This window comes from Salmo salar, chromosome ssa04 (genome assembly GCF_905237065.1).
Source record: "Salmo salar chromosome ssa04, Ssal_v3.1, whole genome shotgun sequence".
NCBI classification, from domain to species: domain Eukaryota; kingdom Metazoa; phylum Chordata; class Actinopteri; order Salmoniformes; family Salmonidae; genus Salmo; species Salmo salar.
In genome coordinates this window covers 29,301,166-29,318,439 of record NC_059445.1, presented here as the reverse complement: position 1 = coordinate 29,318,439, position 17,274 = coordinate 29,301,166, and the positions used below count along the sequence as shown (strand labels likewise).

The 17,274-nt window shown below is 44.3% G+C and overlaps 1 protein-coding gene across 4 annotated transcripts in view; it reads left to right on the top strand.

Annotated features, from left to right (window-relative positions):
- Positions 1 to 15,537, top strand: part of LOC106602720 (storkhead-box protein 2) — a 63,810-nt gene extending 48,273 nt beyond the window's left edge. For 2 of the 4 annotated variants that reach the window (XM_014195533.2, XM_014195534.2), the window contains exons 3-4: positions 3,018 to 5,535; positions 13,453 to 15,537. In XM_014195533.2, coding sequence (XP_014051008.1) covers positions 3,018 to 5,535; positions 13,453 to 13,657 — 2,723 coding nt within the window. In that variant the 3' untranslated portion in view covers positions 13,658 to 15,537. Of the gene's footprint in view, positions 1 to 2,708; positions 2,860 to 3,017; positions 5,536 to 13,452 lie in introns of those variants that run through there. The other 2 variants (XM_045716788.1, XM_045716789.1) reach the window with 2 other exon arrangements.
- Positions 15,538 to 17,274: the final 1,737 nt, after the last annotated feature.

The following is a 17,274-nucleotide window of genomic DNA, read 5'->3' as shown; positions in this document are numbered from 1 at the left end:
CATGTGCCTTATACTGAGGAGTGGCTTCCGTCTGACCACTCTACCATAAAGGCCTGATTGGTGGAGTGCTGCAGAGATGGTTGTCCTTCTGGAAGGTTCTCCCATCTCTACAGAGGAACACTGGAGCACTGTTAGAGTGACCATCGGGTTCTTGGTCACCTCCCTGACCAAGGCCCTTCTCCCCCGATTGCTCAGTTTGGCCGGGCAGCCAGCTCTAGAAGAGTCTTGGTGGTTCCAAACTTCTTCCATTTAAGAATGGAGGCCACTGTGTTCTTGGTAACCTTCAATGCTGCAGACATTTTTTGGGACACTTCCCCAGATCTGTTCCTCGACACAATCCTGTTTCGTGGGGCTCTACGGATGATTCCTTCTACCTCATGGCTTGGTTTTTTCTCTGACATGCACTGTCAACCGTGGGACCTTATATAGACAGGTGTGTGTGCCTTTCCAAATCATGTCCAATCAATTGAATTTACCACAGGTGGACTCCAATCAAGTTCTAGAAACATCTCAAAGGTGATCAACGGAAACAGGGTGCACCTGAGCTCAATTTCAAGTCTAATAGCAAAGGGTCTGAATACTTATGTAAATAAGGTATGTTTTTTACATTTGTACATTTGCAAAAATGTCAACCTCTTTTTGCTTTGTAATTATGAGATATTGTGTGTCGATTGATAAGAAAACATTTAATACATTTTAGAATAAGTCTGTAAAGTAACAAAATGTGGAAGAAGTCAAGGGGTCTGAATACTTTCTGAATTAACTGTATGTAGACCTACTGATAGCTAGCTTTAGGCTAAAAGTACATTTCCTGAAGAAAATGTGGTGTGTGGTGCTAGCTTGTTTTAAAGTATGTATGGTTTTGAAATACGTTATAGTAGTGGTAGTGTCTTCAGTAGTAATGATGGTGACTGATTATAGTTGGAAAAAGTAGGTAGATGAAAAGATAGAATAGCCTGAACATATGAATGTTGGTCAGTAGTTGTGTTGTGGTCAATAGTTGTGTGGTTATGGTCAGTAGTTGTGGTCAATAGTTGTGTGGTCTGTAGATTTGGTCACTAGTTGTGTGGTCTGTAATTTTGGTCAGTAGTTGTGTTGTTCTGTAGTTGTGTGGTTGTGGTCAATAGTTGTGTGGTTGTGGTCAGTACTTGTGTGGTTGTGTTCAGTAATTATGGTCAGTCGTTTTGTGGTTGTGGTCATTAGTTGTTTGGTTCAGTAGTTGTGTGGTCAGTGGTTGTGGCCAGTAGTTGTGTGGTTGTGGTCAGTAGTTGTGTGGTTGTAGTCATTCGTTTAGGTCAGTAGTTTTGTGGTTGTGGTCAGTATTTGTGTGGTCAGGAGTTATGGTCTGTAGTTGTGGTTGTGGTCTGTGGTTGTGGTTCAGTAGATGTGTGGTTGTGGTCAGTAGTTTTGGTCAGTAGTGTGATTGTGGTCAATAGTTGTGTGGTTCAGTCAAAACAAAACAAGCAGCCTAAAAAAATTTAATCTGAATGTACACTTTTGGTCAGTAGTTGTGTGGTTGTGGTCAGTAGTTGTGCGGTTATGGTCAGTCGTTATGGTCAGTAGTTGTGTGGTTGTGGTCAGTAGTTGTGTGGTTGTGGTCAGTAGTTGTGTGGTTGTGGTCAGTAGTTGAGGTCAGGAGTTATGGTCTGTGGTTGTGTTGTGGTCAGTAGTTCTGGGCATTAATTGTGTTCAGTAGTTATTGTCCGTGGTTGTGGTCAGTAGTTGTGGTCAGTCGTTTTGTGGTTGTGGTCAGTCATTGTTTGGGTCAGTAGTTTAGTGATTGTGGTCAGTAGTTGTGGTTATTAGTTGAGATCAGTGGTTGTGGGCATTAGTCGTGGTCAGGAGTCGTGGTCAGTAGTTGTGGTTATTAGTTGAGATCAGTGGTTGTGGGCATTAGTCGAGGTCTGTAGCTGTGTTGTTGTGGTCTCTAGTGGTTGTGGTCTGTAGTGGTTGTGGTCAGTTGTGGTTGTGGGTTGTGAGTAGTAGTTGGTTGCAGTCAGTCGTTTTGGTCAGTAGTTGTGGTCAGAAGTTGTGTGATTTGTGGTCAGCAGTTGTGGTCAGTAGTTGTGTGGTTGTGGTCAGTAGTTGTGTGGTTGTGGTCAATAGTTGTGTGGTTGTGGTCAATAGTTGTGTGGTTGTGGTCAATAGTTGTGTGGTTGTGGTCAGTGTCTAAACTACAATTGTTGTGTTTGAAAACTGAAAGAAGTGCAATGAGAAGTGATCGGGTGAAATATCTAGAGTAAACTTGGCAATTGTTGTCCAAGGCAGTTTTTAGCTAGGCAACAGTTGCCTTGGCTAAAGCCAGTATGAGAAACATGCGAACAAACATTTGTGCTTTGAAACTAAGTAAATACTGCACTCTGACCCACAAAACGTATTTGCTAGATTCATGATAGTGTTGTTAGACAAAGCAAGGAAAGTGAACTTTAAAATGCTATGTATTGTTATTGGAATTTGCAGCTGTTGTTGGTAAGCAATGAATCTGCTAGCTTCTGACATTACTTACTGCATCTACAAAGAGAGAGAGGTTGATGGGTTACAGCTCTATCTATTGATTGGTAGAAGCTATTCCTTATCTGCTTTCAGAATAGCAGGGAAGTAGACAAAGAAGTCATACCCTCTAACTTGTTGGCCAATTGGTCAAAGTAGAGGATGTGGGTCAAAAGTTACATTGTTGCATTTACAGTGAATGGAATGTTGGAAGTGATGATGTCACAATGGGGCCTTTAGAATTATGAGGAAATGCCATGAAAGTGTTTGGAGGACTTAAAGTATAAAAGATATCAAGAAGTTGTAGGTAAGCACACTGGTCCTGACCAGTCTACTCAAAGTTTGAACGGCATTTCTAGCTTAAACGGTGTAAGAGGAGTAGCGACCTAAATAATAATAATAATAAAACTTTTGCTTTGCAAGTCCCACCTAAAAATACTTCACTCTTAAAATGTAAGTTCTAGAACTCTGGTTTTGAACTGCTGACTGTAAAACTGTTGTCTTTCCCCCATCTGTATTTCCCTCAGGTGTTCCAACACCGAGCTCGGAGATTCTGCGACACACCCTAAACATGCTGGTGCGAGAGAGGAAAATCTACCCAACACCTGAGGGCTACTTCATTGTCACTCCCCAGACCTACTTTATCACCCCCAACCTCATTCGATCCAACAGCAAGTGGTACCACCTGGACGACCGGCAGCAACAACAACAGCAGCAGCAGTGTACCTCCCCACAGTCGGGCACCATCACGCCCTCCACCCCGGGCTGCGTGAGGGAGAGGCCCAACCAGAAGAACCACGGGGACTCCTACAACACGTACCGCGATGATACACCCATCCCTCAAGCCCCCACTTACCAGAGGAAGTCTCCCAAGGAGCCTCGGGGAGACCCCCCCTCCTACCCTCAGCCCCCTCCGGCTCCCGTTCAGATGCCAACGTCACAGTTGCAAGATCCTCTGACGGACAAGAGCAAGAGTAATGCCCCCTTCCCCTACAAGACTGACACACTGACCAAAAAAAAGGAGGGCAGTGGTGGCGGCAGCAGTGCCGAGAAGCAGTCAAAGAAGTTTGGGCTGAAGCTGTTCAGGTTGAGCTTCAAGAAGGACAAGCTGAGGCAGCTGGCCACGTTCTCGGCCCAGTTCCCCCCCGAGGAATGGCCCCTCCGCGATGAAGACGCGCCCGCCATCACCATCCCCCGCACTGTGGAGATGGAGATCATCCGGCGGATCAACCCGGACCTGACGGTGGAGAATGTGGCACGCCACACGGCCGTGATGAAAAGGCTGGAGGAGGAGCGTGCCCAGAGGAGAAAAACAGGCAGCTCGGCTGAGCACAGTGCACGCAGCCGGAGGAGTCGTGGTCACCGTCGGGTGCCGCACGGCAAGTCCCGTTCACACAGCAAGACGCGCGCCTCCCGGGGCGACCCTTCCGAGAGTTCCAACCTGGACATGGCCATGGTGGACAGGGATTACAGCCGCTTCTTCAGCCACTCACTGGTGCGCTCCCCGCGTGAGGCCATGTACACCTTGGAGCGCAAAAGAAGTGGTGGGACTTACATAGTCCACAGCAACCCCAACATCACAGAGTCCCACTTCCCCATCACCCCAGAGTGGGACGTGTCCGGGGAGTTGGCGAAAAGGAGGACAGAGATGCCTTTCCCCGAGCCCTCGCGCGGGACTTCCAGCGGGAGAGTGCACCGAAGCCACAGTCACACTCAAGAAGGAAGGAAGTCGCGCGACGAGCTGCCCGACCAGGCTAAGGAAAGGTCCCGCTCCATGGATAACGCTTTGAGCCCTTTGGACGGAAAGGGCTCCTCCTCTTTGGGGATGTCAGAGGACTATGAGCGGAGTCCCGACGAACGGAGTCGTTACTACACAGACGATGGGACTTTGCGGGCCTCCCAGAAGTCGTCCCACTACTCAAGGATCATGTTCTCGGCTGCTAAGTTCAATTCTGAAATGTGTGTGCCTGATGTGGGGAAGGGGAGCTTAGGGAAGGGGAGCTTAGGGAAGGGGAGCTTAGGGAAGGGGAGCTTAGGGAAGGGAAGCTTAGGGAAGGGGAGCTTAGGGAAGGGGAGCTTAGGGAAGGGGAGCTTGGACGAGTCTAGGATCCGAAGCCCACTGGAAAGGAATAAGAGTAGAGACAGCTTGCCGGCCTACAGTGATCTGAAGGGACTCTCGCCCAAGCCCTCGGCGGACGACTACTTCCAGTGCAATACGTCAAACGAAACAATCCTTACCGCCCCTTCACCTCTGTCAAAAGCAGACCACAACACGTTAACCTCGTCTGAGGGAATCCGGAAGGGCACTCCAGCCGATCGCCACACCCCTCACCTTACCTCTCCCCTCACGATGGAATACAAAGAGGACTCTTTGGCAAAGGGGCAAAACGGCTCAAACCGATCAACACCAAGCCAGACCCCCGAGCCCATGCCTAACGGACGTTTGACACAACACCAACACAACGTAGACCCTGGAGGGGGAGGCGGTGGTGTCGGGGTAGACAAGAGGAAGGAGATCTTCAGCAAGGACACTTTGTTCAAGCCTCCACACAACACATTGACTGCAGGCTACGTGGAGGGCACCTACACCAAGTCGGGCACCCTGCGAAAGACCCCACACATCAAATCAGCCGAGGTCCTTGACAATCTAGAGGCCCAGCAGCCTTCGAATTCAGCAGCTTCCCCCGCTTCCGCCCTGGTCCCCCAGGGCTCCGAGCCAGTGGTCCCGTCAGCCTCCGAGGCCGCCTTTGACTACTACAATGTGTCGGATGATGACGAGGAGGTGGTGGTGGACACCTCACGGAAGGAGTTAGTGGTGGCAGAGGGCAAAGGGCACGGGGAGGGTGGGGGTGGAGTTGGAACCATGCAGTGGCTTCTGGAGCGGGAGAAGGAGCATGATCTGCAGCGCAAGTTTGAGACTAACCTCACGCTGCTCAGCCCCAAGGAGACAGAAAACAGTAGCAGCCAGAAGTCAGCGCATTCAGCACGTCTGGATAGCATGGACAGCAGCAGCGTGACTGTAGACAGTGGATTCAACTCCCCAAGGTAAGCTGAACCTAGTCTGTCCACTACAGCAACCAGAGGGTTATGACAAAAGAATACACATAGAAAGTGGATATCATCACAATCTGTAAAATGTAAACACAACTGGAGACAACTTTTGGAGGTATGTTTTGTACACTCCACTATGTATTTATTTGCACAGTGACACTAAATATTTTAATTTGGCTCTTTACACCAGCATTTTGGATTTGAGATCAAATATTTTATATGTGGCGACAGTACAAAATGTCACCTTTATTTGAGGGTATTTTCATGCCTGTTTTACTGTTTAGATAATGAATGCACTTTATGTATCTAGTCCCTCCGTTTAAAGGTGTCATTTGGACAAATTCATTTATATTCATTTTTGTCAAAAGTTTAGTATTTGGTCCCATATTCATAGCATGCAATGACTACATTAAGCTTGCAATTCTACAAACGTATTGGATGCATATGCAGTTTGTTGATCTCAAATCCAAAATGCTGGAGGATAGAGACAAATTAAAAGTTTTAGCATCACTGTCCAAATAAATACGTATGTTTTTGGCACAACATTGTTACGGTATCTTACAAAAAAATATTTATTTAACCTTTAAGGAAAGTCGGTTAAGAACAAATTATTATTTACAATGATGGCCTATCTAGCAAAACAGTGTAGGAGCAGTTTCTAACTAACTGTAGAGAACTATCTTCGCTAACTGCGGGGCAAAACATTTCACTTACTTACAGTTAGCCAGGTAGGGTACCGCTATTTTCTAGCAAATGTAATGCTGCCTCCCAAAGGGATAAGGTGGCCCCACTAAGGTTTTATTTTGATGTTTGTGATGTGTCCGCTTTCCAAGTGTATTAGCATTAGTAGAACAGACATTACAATTCCAAGCAATGTACACAGTAGTAGCATGCCAGTGGCTTGGCCATCCTATCCATGCATCATGTTACCACACACACTTGCTTAGAGCAGCTGTCTTTAGAATGGTATTAAAGTGATACTTCGAGATTTTGCCAATGAGGCCCTTTCTGTACTTCCCTGGAGTCAGATAAACTCATGGATACCATGTTTATGTCTGTAAGTCCAGTATGAAGTAAGCTAACTAGCGTTAGCACAATGACTGGAGGTCTATAGGTATCTTGCTAGCACACAGAGATGTAAAAATTAAGATTTTCTTTGTCACTGGCTTACACACAATACACCATAATGTCAAAGTGGAATTGTTTTTTGACATTTTGACAAATTAGTAAAAAATAAAAAAAAAAGCGGAAATGTCTTGAGTCAATAAGTATTCAACCCCTTTGGTATGGCAAGTCTAAATAAGTTCAGGAGTAAAAATTTGCTTAACAAGTCACAAAATAAGTTGTATGAATTTTGAATGACTACCTCATCTACAGTATGTACCCCACACATACAATTATCTGTAAGGTCCCTGTTTTTTTGAAGGACGCATAAAATGGCTTAGTAGTGTTTCTTACTTTGTCATAAACCCCAAAACTTCAGTTGCAAGGATGTTTAGATTTTTTTTTTGCTATTGTTGTCAACCTTGTGAACACGAACTAATCGTAATTAAGCCGGACCTATTAGTTGCGGTGAAAATGCTAATTAGCAGTACAAATGCTAACTAGCAGTGTTGATCAGCATTTTAAAACGTATGTTTTACTCTTGTTGATTTTTATTCCTTTGCTTCTATTGGCATGTAATTGACATTTAGTGGTAGTTGCATTTCCGTCTGCAACTACCACTAAATGTCAATTACATACCAATAGAAGCAAAGGAATAAAAATCTGTCTAAATGTAACGAGTACTTTTGGGTATCAGGGAAAATGTATGGACTAACCAAAAGAAAATAATGTATTTTTGTAATAATGTAAATAATGTTAAGAAAATAATGTACTTTTGTACATTATTTTATTTAGGAATGTAGTAAAGTAAAAGTTGACAAAAATCTAAATGGTAAAGTGCAGATACCCCAAAAAACATCTTTATTAAACATTGTTTATGAAAATGTATAACACTCCAAAATATACCGTAACCCTAAAGATCTTTATTTATTAAATGCATTTAAGTATACCGTAACCCTAAAGATCTTTATTTATTAAATGCATTTAAGTTTTATTAGTAGGACTTTAAAGTATTTTTACTTAAGTACTTCACACCACTACTGTATGGTGCCCTGGAAATGTATTGTAGTTGAGTAGCCAGCCTAGGCTACTGCTCAAATGTTGCCGTAATAGGCCTACGTTTACCCTTTGTATGGTGTTTTGTTACAGGTTTCGTTTTTTGGTTATTCATTGTCAAGCTTTAAAACCGAAGCCAGACTGCAACATTTTAGTAGGCTATGATGTGGCTTGTGTCTGTGCACTTTTCCTCCACTGCACTCTATAAATGGGAAACGCTTACAGTTTACATTTACATTTAAGTCATTTAGCAGACGCTCTTATCCAGAGCGACTTACAAAATGGTGCATTCACCTTATGATATCCAGTGGAACAACCACTTTACAATAGTGCATCTAAATCTTTTAAGGGGGGGGTTAGAAGGATTACTTTATCCTATCCTAGGTATTCCTTAAAGAGGTGGGGTTTCAGGTGTCTCCGGAAGGTGGTGATTGACTCCGCTGTCCTGGCGTCGTGAGGGAGCTTGTTCCACCATTGGGGTGCCAGAGCAGCGAACAGTTTTGACTGGGCTGAGCGGGAACTGTGCTTCCTCAGAGGTAGGGGGCCAGCAGGCCAGTGGTGGATGAACGCAGTGCCCTTGTTTGGGTGTAGGGCCTGATCAGAGCCTGAAGGTATGGAGGTGCCGTTCCCTTCACAGCTCCGTAGGCAATCACCATGGTCTTGTAGCGGATGCGAGCTTCAACTGGAAGCCAGTGGAGAGAGCGGAGGAGCGGGGTGACGTGAGAGAACTTGGGAAGGTTGAACACCAGACGGGCTGCGGCGTTCTGGATGAGTTGTAGGGGTTTAATGGCACAGGCAGGGAGCCCAGCCAACAGCGAGTTGCAGTAATCCAGACGGGAGATGACAAGTGCCTGGATTAGGACCTGCGCCGCTTCCTGTGTGAGGCAGGGTCGTACTCTGCGAATGTTGTAGAGCATGAACCTACAGGATCGGGTCACCGCCTTGATGTTAGTGGAGAACGACAGGGTGTTGTCCAGGATCACGCCAAGGTTCTTAGCACTCTGGGAGGAGGACACAAGGGAGTTGTCAACCGTGATGGCGAGATCATGGAACGGGCAGTCCTTCCCCGGGAGGAAGAGCAGCTCCGTCTTGCCGAGGTTCAGCTTGAGCTGGTGATCCGTCATCCACACTGATATGTCTGACAGACATGCAGAGATGCGATTCGCCGCCTGGTTATCAGAAGGGGGAAAGGAGAAGATTAATTGTGTGTCGTCTGCGTAGCAATGATAGGAGAGACCATGTGAGGATATGACAGAGCCAAGTGACTTGGTGTATAGCGAGAATAGGAGAGGGCCTAGAACAGAGCCCTGGGGGACACCAGTGGTGAGAGCGCATGGTGCGGAGACAGATTCTCGCCACGCCACCTGGTAGGAGCGACCTGTCAGGTAGGACGCAATCCAAGCGTGGGCCGCGCCGGAGATGCCCAACTCGGAGAGGGTGGAGAGGAGGATCTGATGGTTCACAGTATCAAAGGCAGCAGATAGGTCTAGAAGGATGAGAGCAGAGGAGAGAGAGTTAGCTTTAGCAGTGCGGAGAGCCTCCGTGACACAGAGAAGAGCAGTCTCAGTTGAATGCCCAGTCTTGAAACCTGACTGATTAGGATCAAGAAGGTCATTCTGAGAGAGATAGCAGGAGAGCTGGCCAAGGACGGCACGTTCAAGAGTTTTGGAGAGAAAAGAAAGAAGGGATACTGGTCTGTAGTTGTTGACATCGGAGGGATCGAGTGTAGGTTTTTTCAGAAGGGGTGCAACTCTCGCTCTCTTGAAGACGGAAGGGACGTAGCCAGCGGTCAAGGATGAGTTGATGAGCGAGGTGAGGAAGGGGAGAAGGTCTCCAGAAATGGTCTGGAGAAGAGAGGAGGGGATAGGGTCAAGTGGGCAGGTTGTTGGGCGGCCGGCCGTCACAAGACGCGAGATTTCATCTGGAGAGAGAGGGGAGAAAGAGGTCAAAGCACAGGGTAGGGCAGTGTGAGCAGGACCAGCGGTGTCGTTTGACTTAGCAAACGAGGATCGGATATCGTCAACCTTCTTTTCAAAATGGTTGACGAAGTCATCCGCAGAGAGGGAGGAGGGGGGGGGGGGAGGAGGATTCAGGAGGGAGGAGAAGGTAGCAAAGAGCTTCCTAGGGTTAGAGGCAGATGCTTGGAATTTAGAGTGGTAGAAAGTGGCTTTAGCAGCAGAGACAGAAGAGGAGAATGTAGAGAGGAGTGAGTGAAAGGATGCCAGGTCCGCAGGGGAGGCGAGTTTTCCTCCATTTCCGCTCGGCTGCCCGGAGCCTTGTTCTGTGAGCTCGTAGTGAGTCGTCGAGCCACGGAGCAGGAGGGGAGGACCGAGCCGGCCTGGAGGATAGGGGACAGAGAAAATCAAAGGATGCAGAAAGGGAGGAGAGGAGGGTTGAGGAGGCAGAATCAGGAGATAGGTTGGAGAAGGTTTGAGCAGAGGGAAGAGATGATAGGATGGAAGAGGAGAGAGTAGCGGGAGAGAGAGAGCGAAGGTTGGGACGGCGCAATACCATCCGAGTAGGGGCAGAGTGAGAAGTGTTGGATGAGAGCAAGAGGGAAAAGGATACAAGGTAGTGGTCGGAGATTTGGAGGGGAGTTGCAATGAGATTAGTGGAAGAACAGCATCTAGTAAAGATGAGGTCAAGCGTATTGCCTGCCTTGTGAGTAGGGGGGGGAAGGTGAGAGGGTGAGGTCAAAAGAGGAGAGGAGTGGAAAGAAGGAGGCAGAGAGGAATGAGTCAAAGGTAGACGTGGGGAGGTTAAAGTCACCCAGAACTGTGAGAGGTGAGCCATCCTCAGGAAAGGAACTTATCAAGGCGTCAAGCTCATTGATGAACTCTCCAAGGGAACCTGGAGGGCGATAAATGATAAGGATGTTAAGCTTGAAAGGGCTGGTAACTGTGACAGCATGGAATTCAAATGAGGAGATAGACAGATGGGTCAGGGGAGAAAGAGAGAATGTCCACTTGGGAGAGATGAGGATTCCAGTGCCACCACCCCGCTGGCTCGATGCTCTAGGGGTATGCGAGAACACGTGGGCAGACGAAGAGAGAGCAGTAGGAGTAGCAGTGTTATCTGTGGTAATCCATGTTTCCGTCAGCGCCAGGAAGTCTAGGGACTGGAGGGTAGCATAGGTTGAGATGAACTCAGCCTTGTTGGCTGCAGACCGGCAGTTCCAGAGGCTGCCGGAGACCTGGAACTCCACGTGGGTCGTGCGCGCTGGGACCACCAGGTTAGAGTGGCAGCGGCCACGCGGTGTGAAGCGTTTGTATGGCCTGTGCAGAGAGGAGAGAACAGGGATAGACAGACAGTTGAAGTCGGAAATGTACATACATAGCCAAATACATTTAAATTCAGTTTTTCACAATTCCTGACATTTAATCCTAATAAAAATTCCCTGTTTTAGGTCAGTTAAGATCACCACTTTATTTTAAGATTGTGAAATCAGAATAATAATAGAGTGAATGATTTATTTCAACTTTTATTTCTTTCATCACATTCCCAGTTGGTCAGAAGTTTACATGCACTCAATTAGTATTTGGTAGCATTGCCTTTAAATTGTTGAACTTCGGTCAAACATTTCGGGTAGCCTTCCACAAGCTTCCCACCATAAGTTGGGTGAATTTTGGCCCATTCCTCCTGACACAGCTGGTGTAACTGAGTCAGGTTTGTAGGCCTCCTTGCTCGCACATGCTTTTTCAGTTCTGCCCACAAATGTTCTAAGGGATTGAGGTCAGGGATGTGTGATGGCCACTCCAATACCTTGACTTTGTTGTCCTTAAGCCATTTTGCCACAACTTTGGAAGTATGCTTGGGGTCATTGTCCATTTGGAAGACCCATTTGCGACCAAGCTTTAACTTCGTGACTGATGTCCACATAATTTTCCTCCCTCATGATGCCATCTATTTTGTGAAGTGGACCAGTCTCTCCTGCAGCAAAGCACCCCCACAACATGATGCTGCCACCCCCGTGCTTCACGGTTGGGATGGTGTTCTTTGGCTTGCAAGCCTCCTCCTTTTTCCTCCAAAAATAATGGTCATTATGGCCAAACAGTTCAATTTTTGTTTCCTCAGACCAGAGGACATTTCCTAAAAAAGTACGATCTTTGTCCCCATGTGCAGTTGCAAACTGTAGTCTGGCTTTTTTTATGACAGTTTTGGAGCAGTGGCATTTTCCTTGCTGAGCGGCCTGTCAGGTTATGTCGAGATAGGACTCATTTTACTGTGGATATAGATACTTTTGTACCAGTTTCCTCAAGCATCTTTACAAGGTCCTTTGCTGTTGATCTGGGATTGATTTGCACTTTTCGCACAAGTACGTTCATCTCTAGGAGACAGAACACGTCTCCTTCCTGAGCGGTATGACGGCTGCGTGGTCCGTTGGTGTTTATACTTGCGTACTATTGATTGTACAGATGAACGTGGTACCTTCAGGCGTTTGGGAATTCCTCCCAAGGATGAACCAGACTTGTGGAGGTCTACAATTTTTTTTCTGAGGTCTTGGCTGATTTCTTTTGATTTTCCCATGATGTCAAGCAAAAAGGCACTAAGTTTGAAGGTAGGCCTTGAAATACATCCACAGGTACACCTCCAATTGGCTCAAATTATGTCAATTAGCCCATCAGAAGCTTCTACAGCCATGACATCATTTTCTGGAATTTTCCAAGCTGTTTAAAGGCACAGTGAACTTAGTGTATGTGAACTTCAGACCCACTGGAATTGTGATACAGTGAATTATAAGTGAAATAATCTGTCTGTAAACAATTGTTGGAAAAATGACTTGTGTCATGTACAAAGTAGATGTCCTAACCAACTTGCCAAAACTATAGTTTGTTAAAAATACATTTGTGGAGTGGTTGAAAAATGACTTTTAATGAATCCAACCTAAGTGTATGTAAACTTCTGACTTCAACTGTAACCAGCACAATTTGGGAGCGTATCAGGTTGTAATTTCTGTTGACATAAACTGTTGACTCATCATACTTGCGTGTGTCCTAATTTATACTCACGTGTGCAACTTTTTGACAACACTTTCTGTAGTACAGCAATAGCGTAGTTTCTATAACATGCTTAAACTTTCGGTCCGGTAGAAGATTCAATCAGTGCCATTAAGGAGAACAATTGAGGATGCTGCAAATGTTTAGTGATGATATGATACAGCGCACTGGCTGGCTCGTGGGTGTCTGTGGGTCTGGGAGGAGGTGTGTGTGTGGGTCTGGGAGGAGAAGTGTGTGGCAATGCACTGCCTTTGGGGCACAGCACGTTGGCTGTGCATGCTTCACAGCAAAATGAATTGACAACCCAAATCATTGCCCAGGCCAGATAGAAATGTGTCACAGGCCGGATCCGGCCCGTGGGCCTTGTGTTTGACACATGGGGTTTGGGAAAGCCAAATTACAATTTTACACATTACCTTGAAAGAAGTCTTTGGACAAGGAGAGACTGCAATCTATGCTTTGGTTTATTTAAACTAGCCTTTGCCACCAACCGCTAATATTATTCTAACCAAAACACAATGTCCCCAAGTTTGTATGGTGTAAATTGCATGCCCAAATCCTCCCAAAGTAACTTTCAACTAAGTCATAGAGCTACACAATCCAATTTTTGGTTTGAAAATGAAAAGCTGTTGGTGGCAGTGGCTAGTTTGCTTCCCACTATTGCAAGTCTCTGTTGTCCCCATCCTCTAATTCTCTTTCTCTCCTCTCCTTCTCTTTACTGCACGGACGTGTCTCCCTCTTACTGTCGTGGCAGGACACGTGAAAGCCTGGCTTCCAACACGTCGAGCATCATGGAGAGCAATAGACGACAGAATCCAGCATTGAGTCCGGGCCACATGGGCACCACCAGCAACGGTCCGCCGTTCAGCTTTCGCGCCATTCCTGAACCCCCCCGTACCGCACAGCCTGAGAAACTGCAGAAGTCTTCAACCTGCCTGGCGTCCATCACCAGCGTCTGACCTGACATACAGACAGACAGACATCAAGGCCTGAGATGGAGGAGGTGGATTATTAAGGTTATGGTAGGGACTGTTGGGGGTAATGGGCGGGGGGGGTGGAGAAGGCAGAAGTTGGGTCTCGTTGTGCCCCCACCTTCTCCTCACCCATCCACACACACATGTCCACCCTCCCTCACCCAACCCCCAGAAAATCCAACTACTACTGGGACTGTTAACCACACAGGCATGGCTTCCAGAGACTGTTCCCACAGCTTCAAAAACTTCACTGCAAAAAACAAACAAACAAAATGACAACCGCGAAATAACAAAAACTATCCTGACCAGATTAATTTTGTCTCCCAATGCAAGAGAGCCGATCAGGAATTATCTTGATTTGGATTATATCGACTTTGATTTTTTTTTGTGAGGGACGGATTTCCAGATTCCTCATTGTTGGTATTAGAGAAATGTTGATACATTTAGGATTGGAGTCACATTTGGGAAAATCTATACTTTTACATGTTATTTCCCATCCTTGTCCAATGAAATGTTTTCTATCAAGAATTAGAAAAAATTTATCAGGAGAATTATCTTATTTGTATGTTGATGCACAGTATTAAAAATAATGAAGGAAGAGATAAGAGATGAGAAGGTGGAAAGGCAAAATGTCAGAGGTTCCGATTTGTGAAGCGCAAAGCAAAATAGGCTATTGTAGTTCTATCGATACAGTATAATTTATTCATAAGTACAATAATGTATACTCAAATCTTTTTTTTATATTTAAATTCCCAAAATGAAATCGTTAAAACAAATAATGACAATTTAGTAAGGGAAAACAGTTGTTTTACATTGTTAGTTGAATTATTAAGTTTCCATCCTGAAGCACTAATGTGCCTTTTCTGTGGTATTTATGACTACATTATTATTTTTTTTTTAAATCATTTCTTTATCCAACATATAATCTCAGGTCATAAGAATTTATTTTCTTGAACACACGCACACACACTCTGTCTGTAATCTTGTTGGAGGTGTGTGAGGAGTTGGCCTCGCTGATTAGTGGCTTGCTGAGTGTTGTAATTGGTTTGACAGGACTTTACTTTTATGTTTGTTTCAGATGTGTTTGCCTTTTCACAACATGTTTGCCAGAGTGTGCATAGATAGACCATAAAATAAATGGTTGCAGCGGGTGCAAATTGTAACTATATATCCCAGGGGTATAGGACAGACAAACACCTTGTTTCCCTTAACATGTTTATCACTATCATTGCCAGAGCCATCAAGGCATTTATACAACTTATGTCTGCGGTGTTTCCCCGAAATGAAGTGTTTTATGAAATTGACCAGCACCTAAATTGTCTTGCAAATTGCAAAATCTCTCCAAATATTAGAGCATGCGGACTAGTGATGGCTACCTTGCAAGAGAATAGTGAAGAGTTATTGCAGTCTTGCCTCTTGATTCACAATATTGTTTGGAAATTAGTTTTTCTTGTACAGGTCCTAAGATTTCTATATGAAACGCTCTATTCAATCCGTAACGCTGGATATCTGCTTTATAGCGCGATTGACAAATAAAGGCAATGGTTTGAAAGGACTTTACTTTATTGTAAATTGTCCTGAAACAAGTCCATGCATCAAAGCTACATTAGGGGTTAAGTTAATGACCTCCCACATGCAGAATTGCAATGTGCATTATTGAAGGAATTGATATATTTATGATGCCCATAAAACACAGTAAGTTTATCAATCTTGCATGATAGTGATCAATTAATGAATTACACATCCAATTGTACAATTGTATTCACTTTTACTTTGAAACTCTTTTTTTTAAGTTATCAACAGTCTCTTCCCAGTGGGCAAAAATGTTGGTTGAAATGTGATTAAAGTTATGTCATATAACCTGACTACAACCAGTTAAAGATACCTTTTTCATAACAACATCAAGATGCTTGCGAAAGACTGCATAACCGGAATACAACGAGGTAAAGGCATCTTTTTATGGTAGTTAAAAAATATATAAAAACATTATTTTACAGTCATTAGCTAATGACCTAACAAAATATGACCATGACATCACAAAATGTGAACCTGATGGCACTACAACCGGTTTTGCCCGCTGGGATGATTGTAAAGGCAAGAAGATTCCATTTTTGTCATGACACAAACAGTGGTGTTCATTATAAAACAAGTGACATATCAACATGCTCGTGAATGTCATATATCACAAAGGCTATGTCAATCACTAATCAATGTCTGGTAACTATAGGCCAATGGATGATCAGGATCACACTTGAGTAAAGATTCTGTGAAATCCTAGATTATTATCAAGTTAGTAACAGTGAGTCGGAGTGGAGACAAAGGGAAAGATTAAATAATGGATAATGTAGATTAATCAATATAAGCATAGATTTTGTTCGCAGCCTCCATACAAAACTAGCTTGCTATTCAAGCCAGTTGCTGAGGCCGTAGTTAGTTTTGTTTTCCTAACATGTCTTTAGCATGATATCTGCTATCAGAGATGGTGCGGGAATAATTTCTGGCCTTTTGGTAGCCTATTTGATTGACAGGAGTCTTCCTTAAGTGTATACTCATTTATTGATAGTCTTGCTCACCAAAGGTGGGATGCAACATTTAGAAAGTTATAGATAATGAGGGTTGTTTGTAAAAGTTGTTTCTAACTGCTTACAGATAAATGTTGTGAGGGGAGCAACAATCATCAGAAAATCCACAGTGTGTAAACGTTACCAACATAGTTTAGGATGATTAGCCCTGAAGGTCTAGTGGGCATCTTATCTAACTAAAACATTAAGGTGTAACTCCTGGTAACTTGTTTAAAGATATTTATTTCATGGCATATAAGCTATACTAGCCAAAGTTCATGAGAGAATTATACTGTATGTCCTTTTATTTAAATTATTTTTAAAGAAGGGAATGCAATGCCATGTTCAAAGTTAAACATTTAGCAATGAAAATACATTTACAATAGCCTATACTAGAGAACATCAACAAGTGATACTTTTTGATTGTTGAAAATCTTTGAAGTCAGTAAGAACCAGATCTGGGTTTAAATACATTTTGAAATCTCTCAAATACTTTGAGGTTTTGCGTTTGCCTGCCTGGTGTGCCAGGAGGGTGCCGTTTGCACTTTTGGGACTTTTGCAACAGGCAAACTCAATCAAGCACAACTAAGTTATTTGAAATTATTTTTAACCTAGGTTTGAAGAACCTGGACCTCATGATTATTGGGTTATTTCTTTCAGTGAATGTGTGCCTCGAGTGATTTGACTATAGCCGATTGACAAAGGTTCCGGGAAATGTTACTGTACTCCATTTTGGGGTAAGCTATGTTTTTGGCCAAGGCATATTAGAGAGCTACAGTCGTGGTCAAAAGTTTTGAGAATGACACAAATATTAATTTCCACAAAGTTTGCTGCTTCAGTGTCTTTAGATATTTTTGTCAGATGTTACTATGGAATACTGAAGTATAATTACAAGCATTTCATAAGTGTCAAAGGCTTTTATTGACAATTACATGAAGTTGATGCAAAGAGTCAATATTTGCAGTGTTGATCCTTCATTTTCAAGACCTCTGCAATCCACCCTGGCATGCTGTCAATTAACTTCTGGGCCACATCCTGACT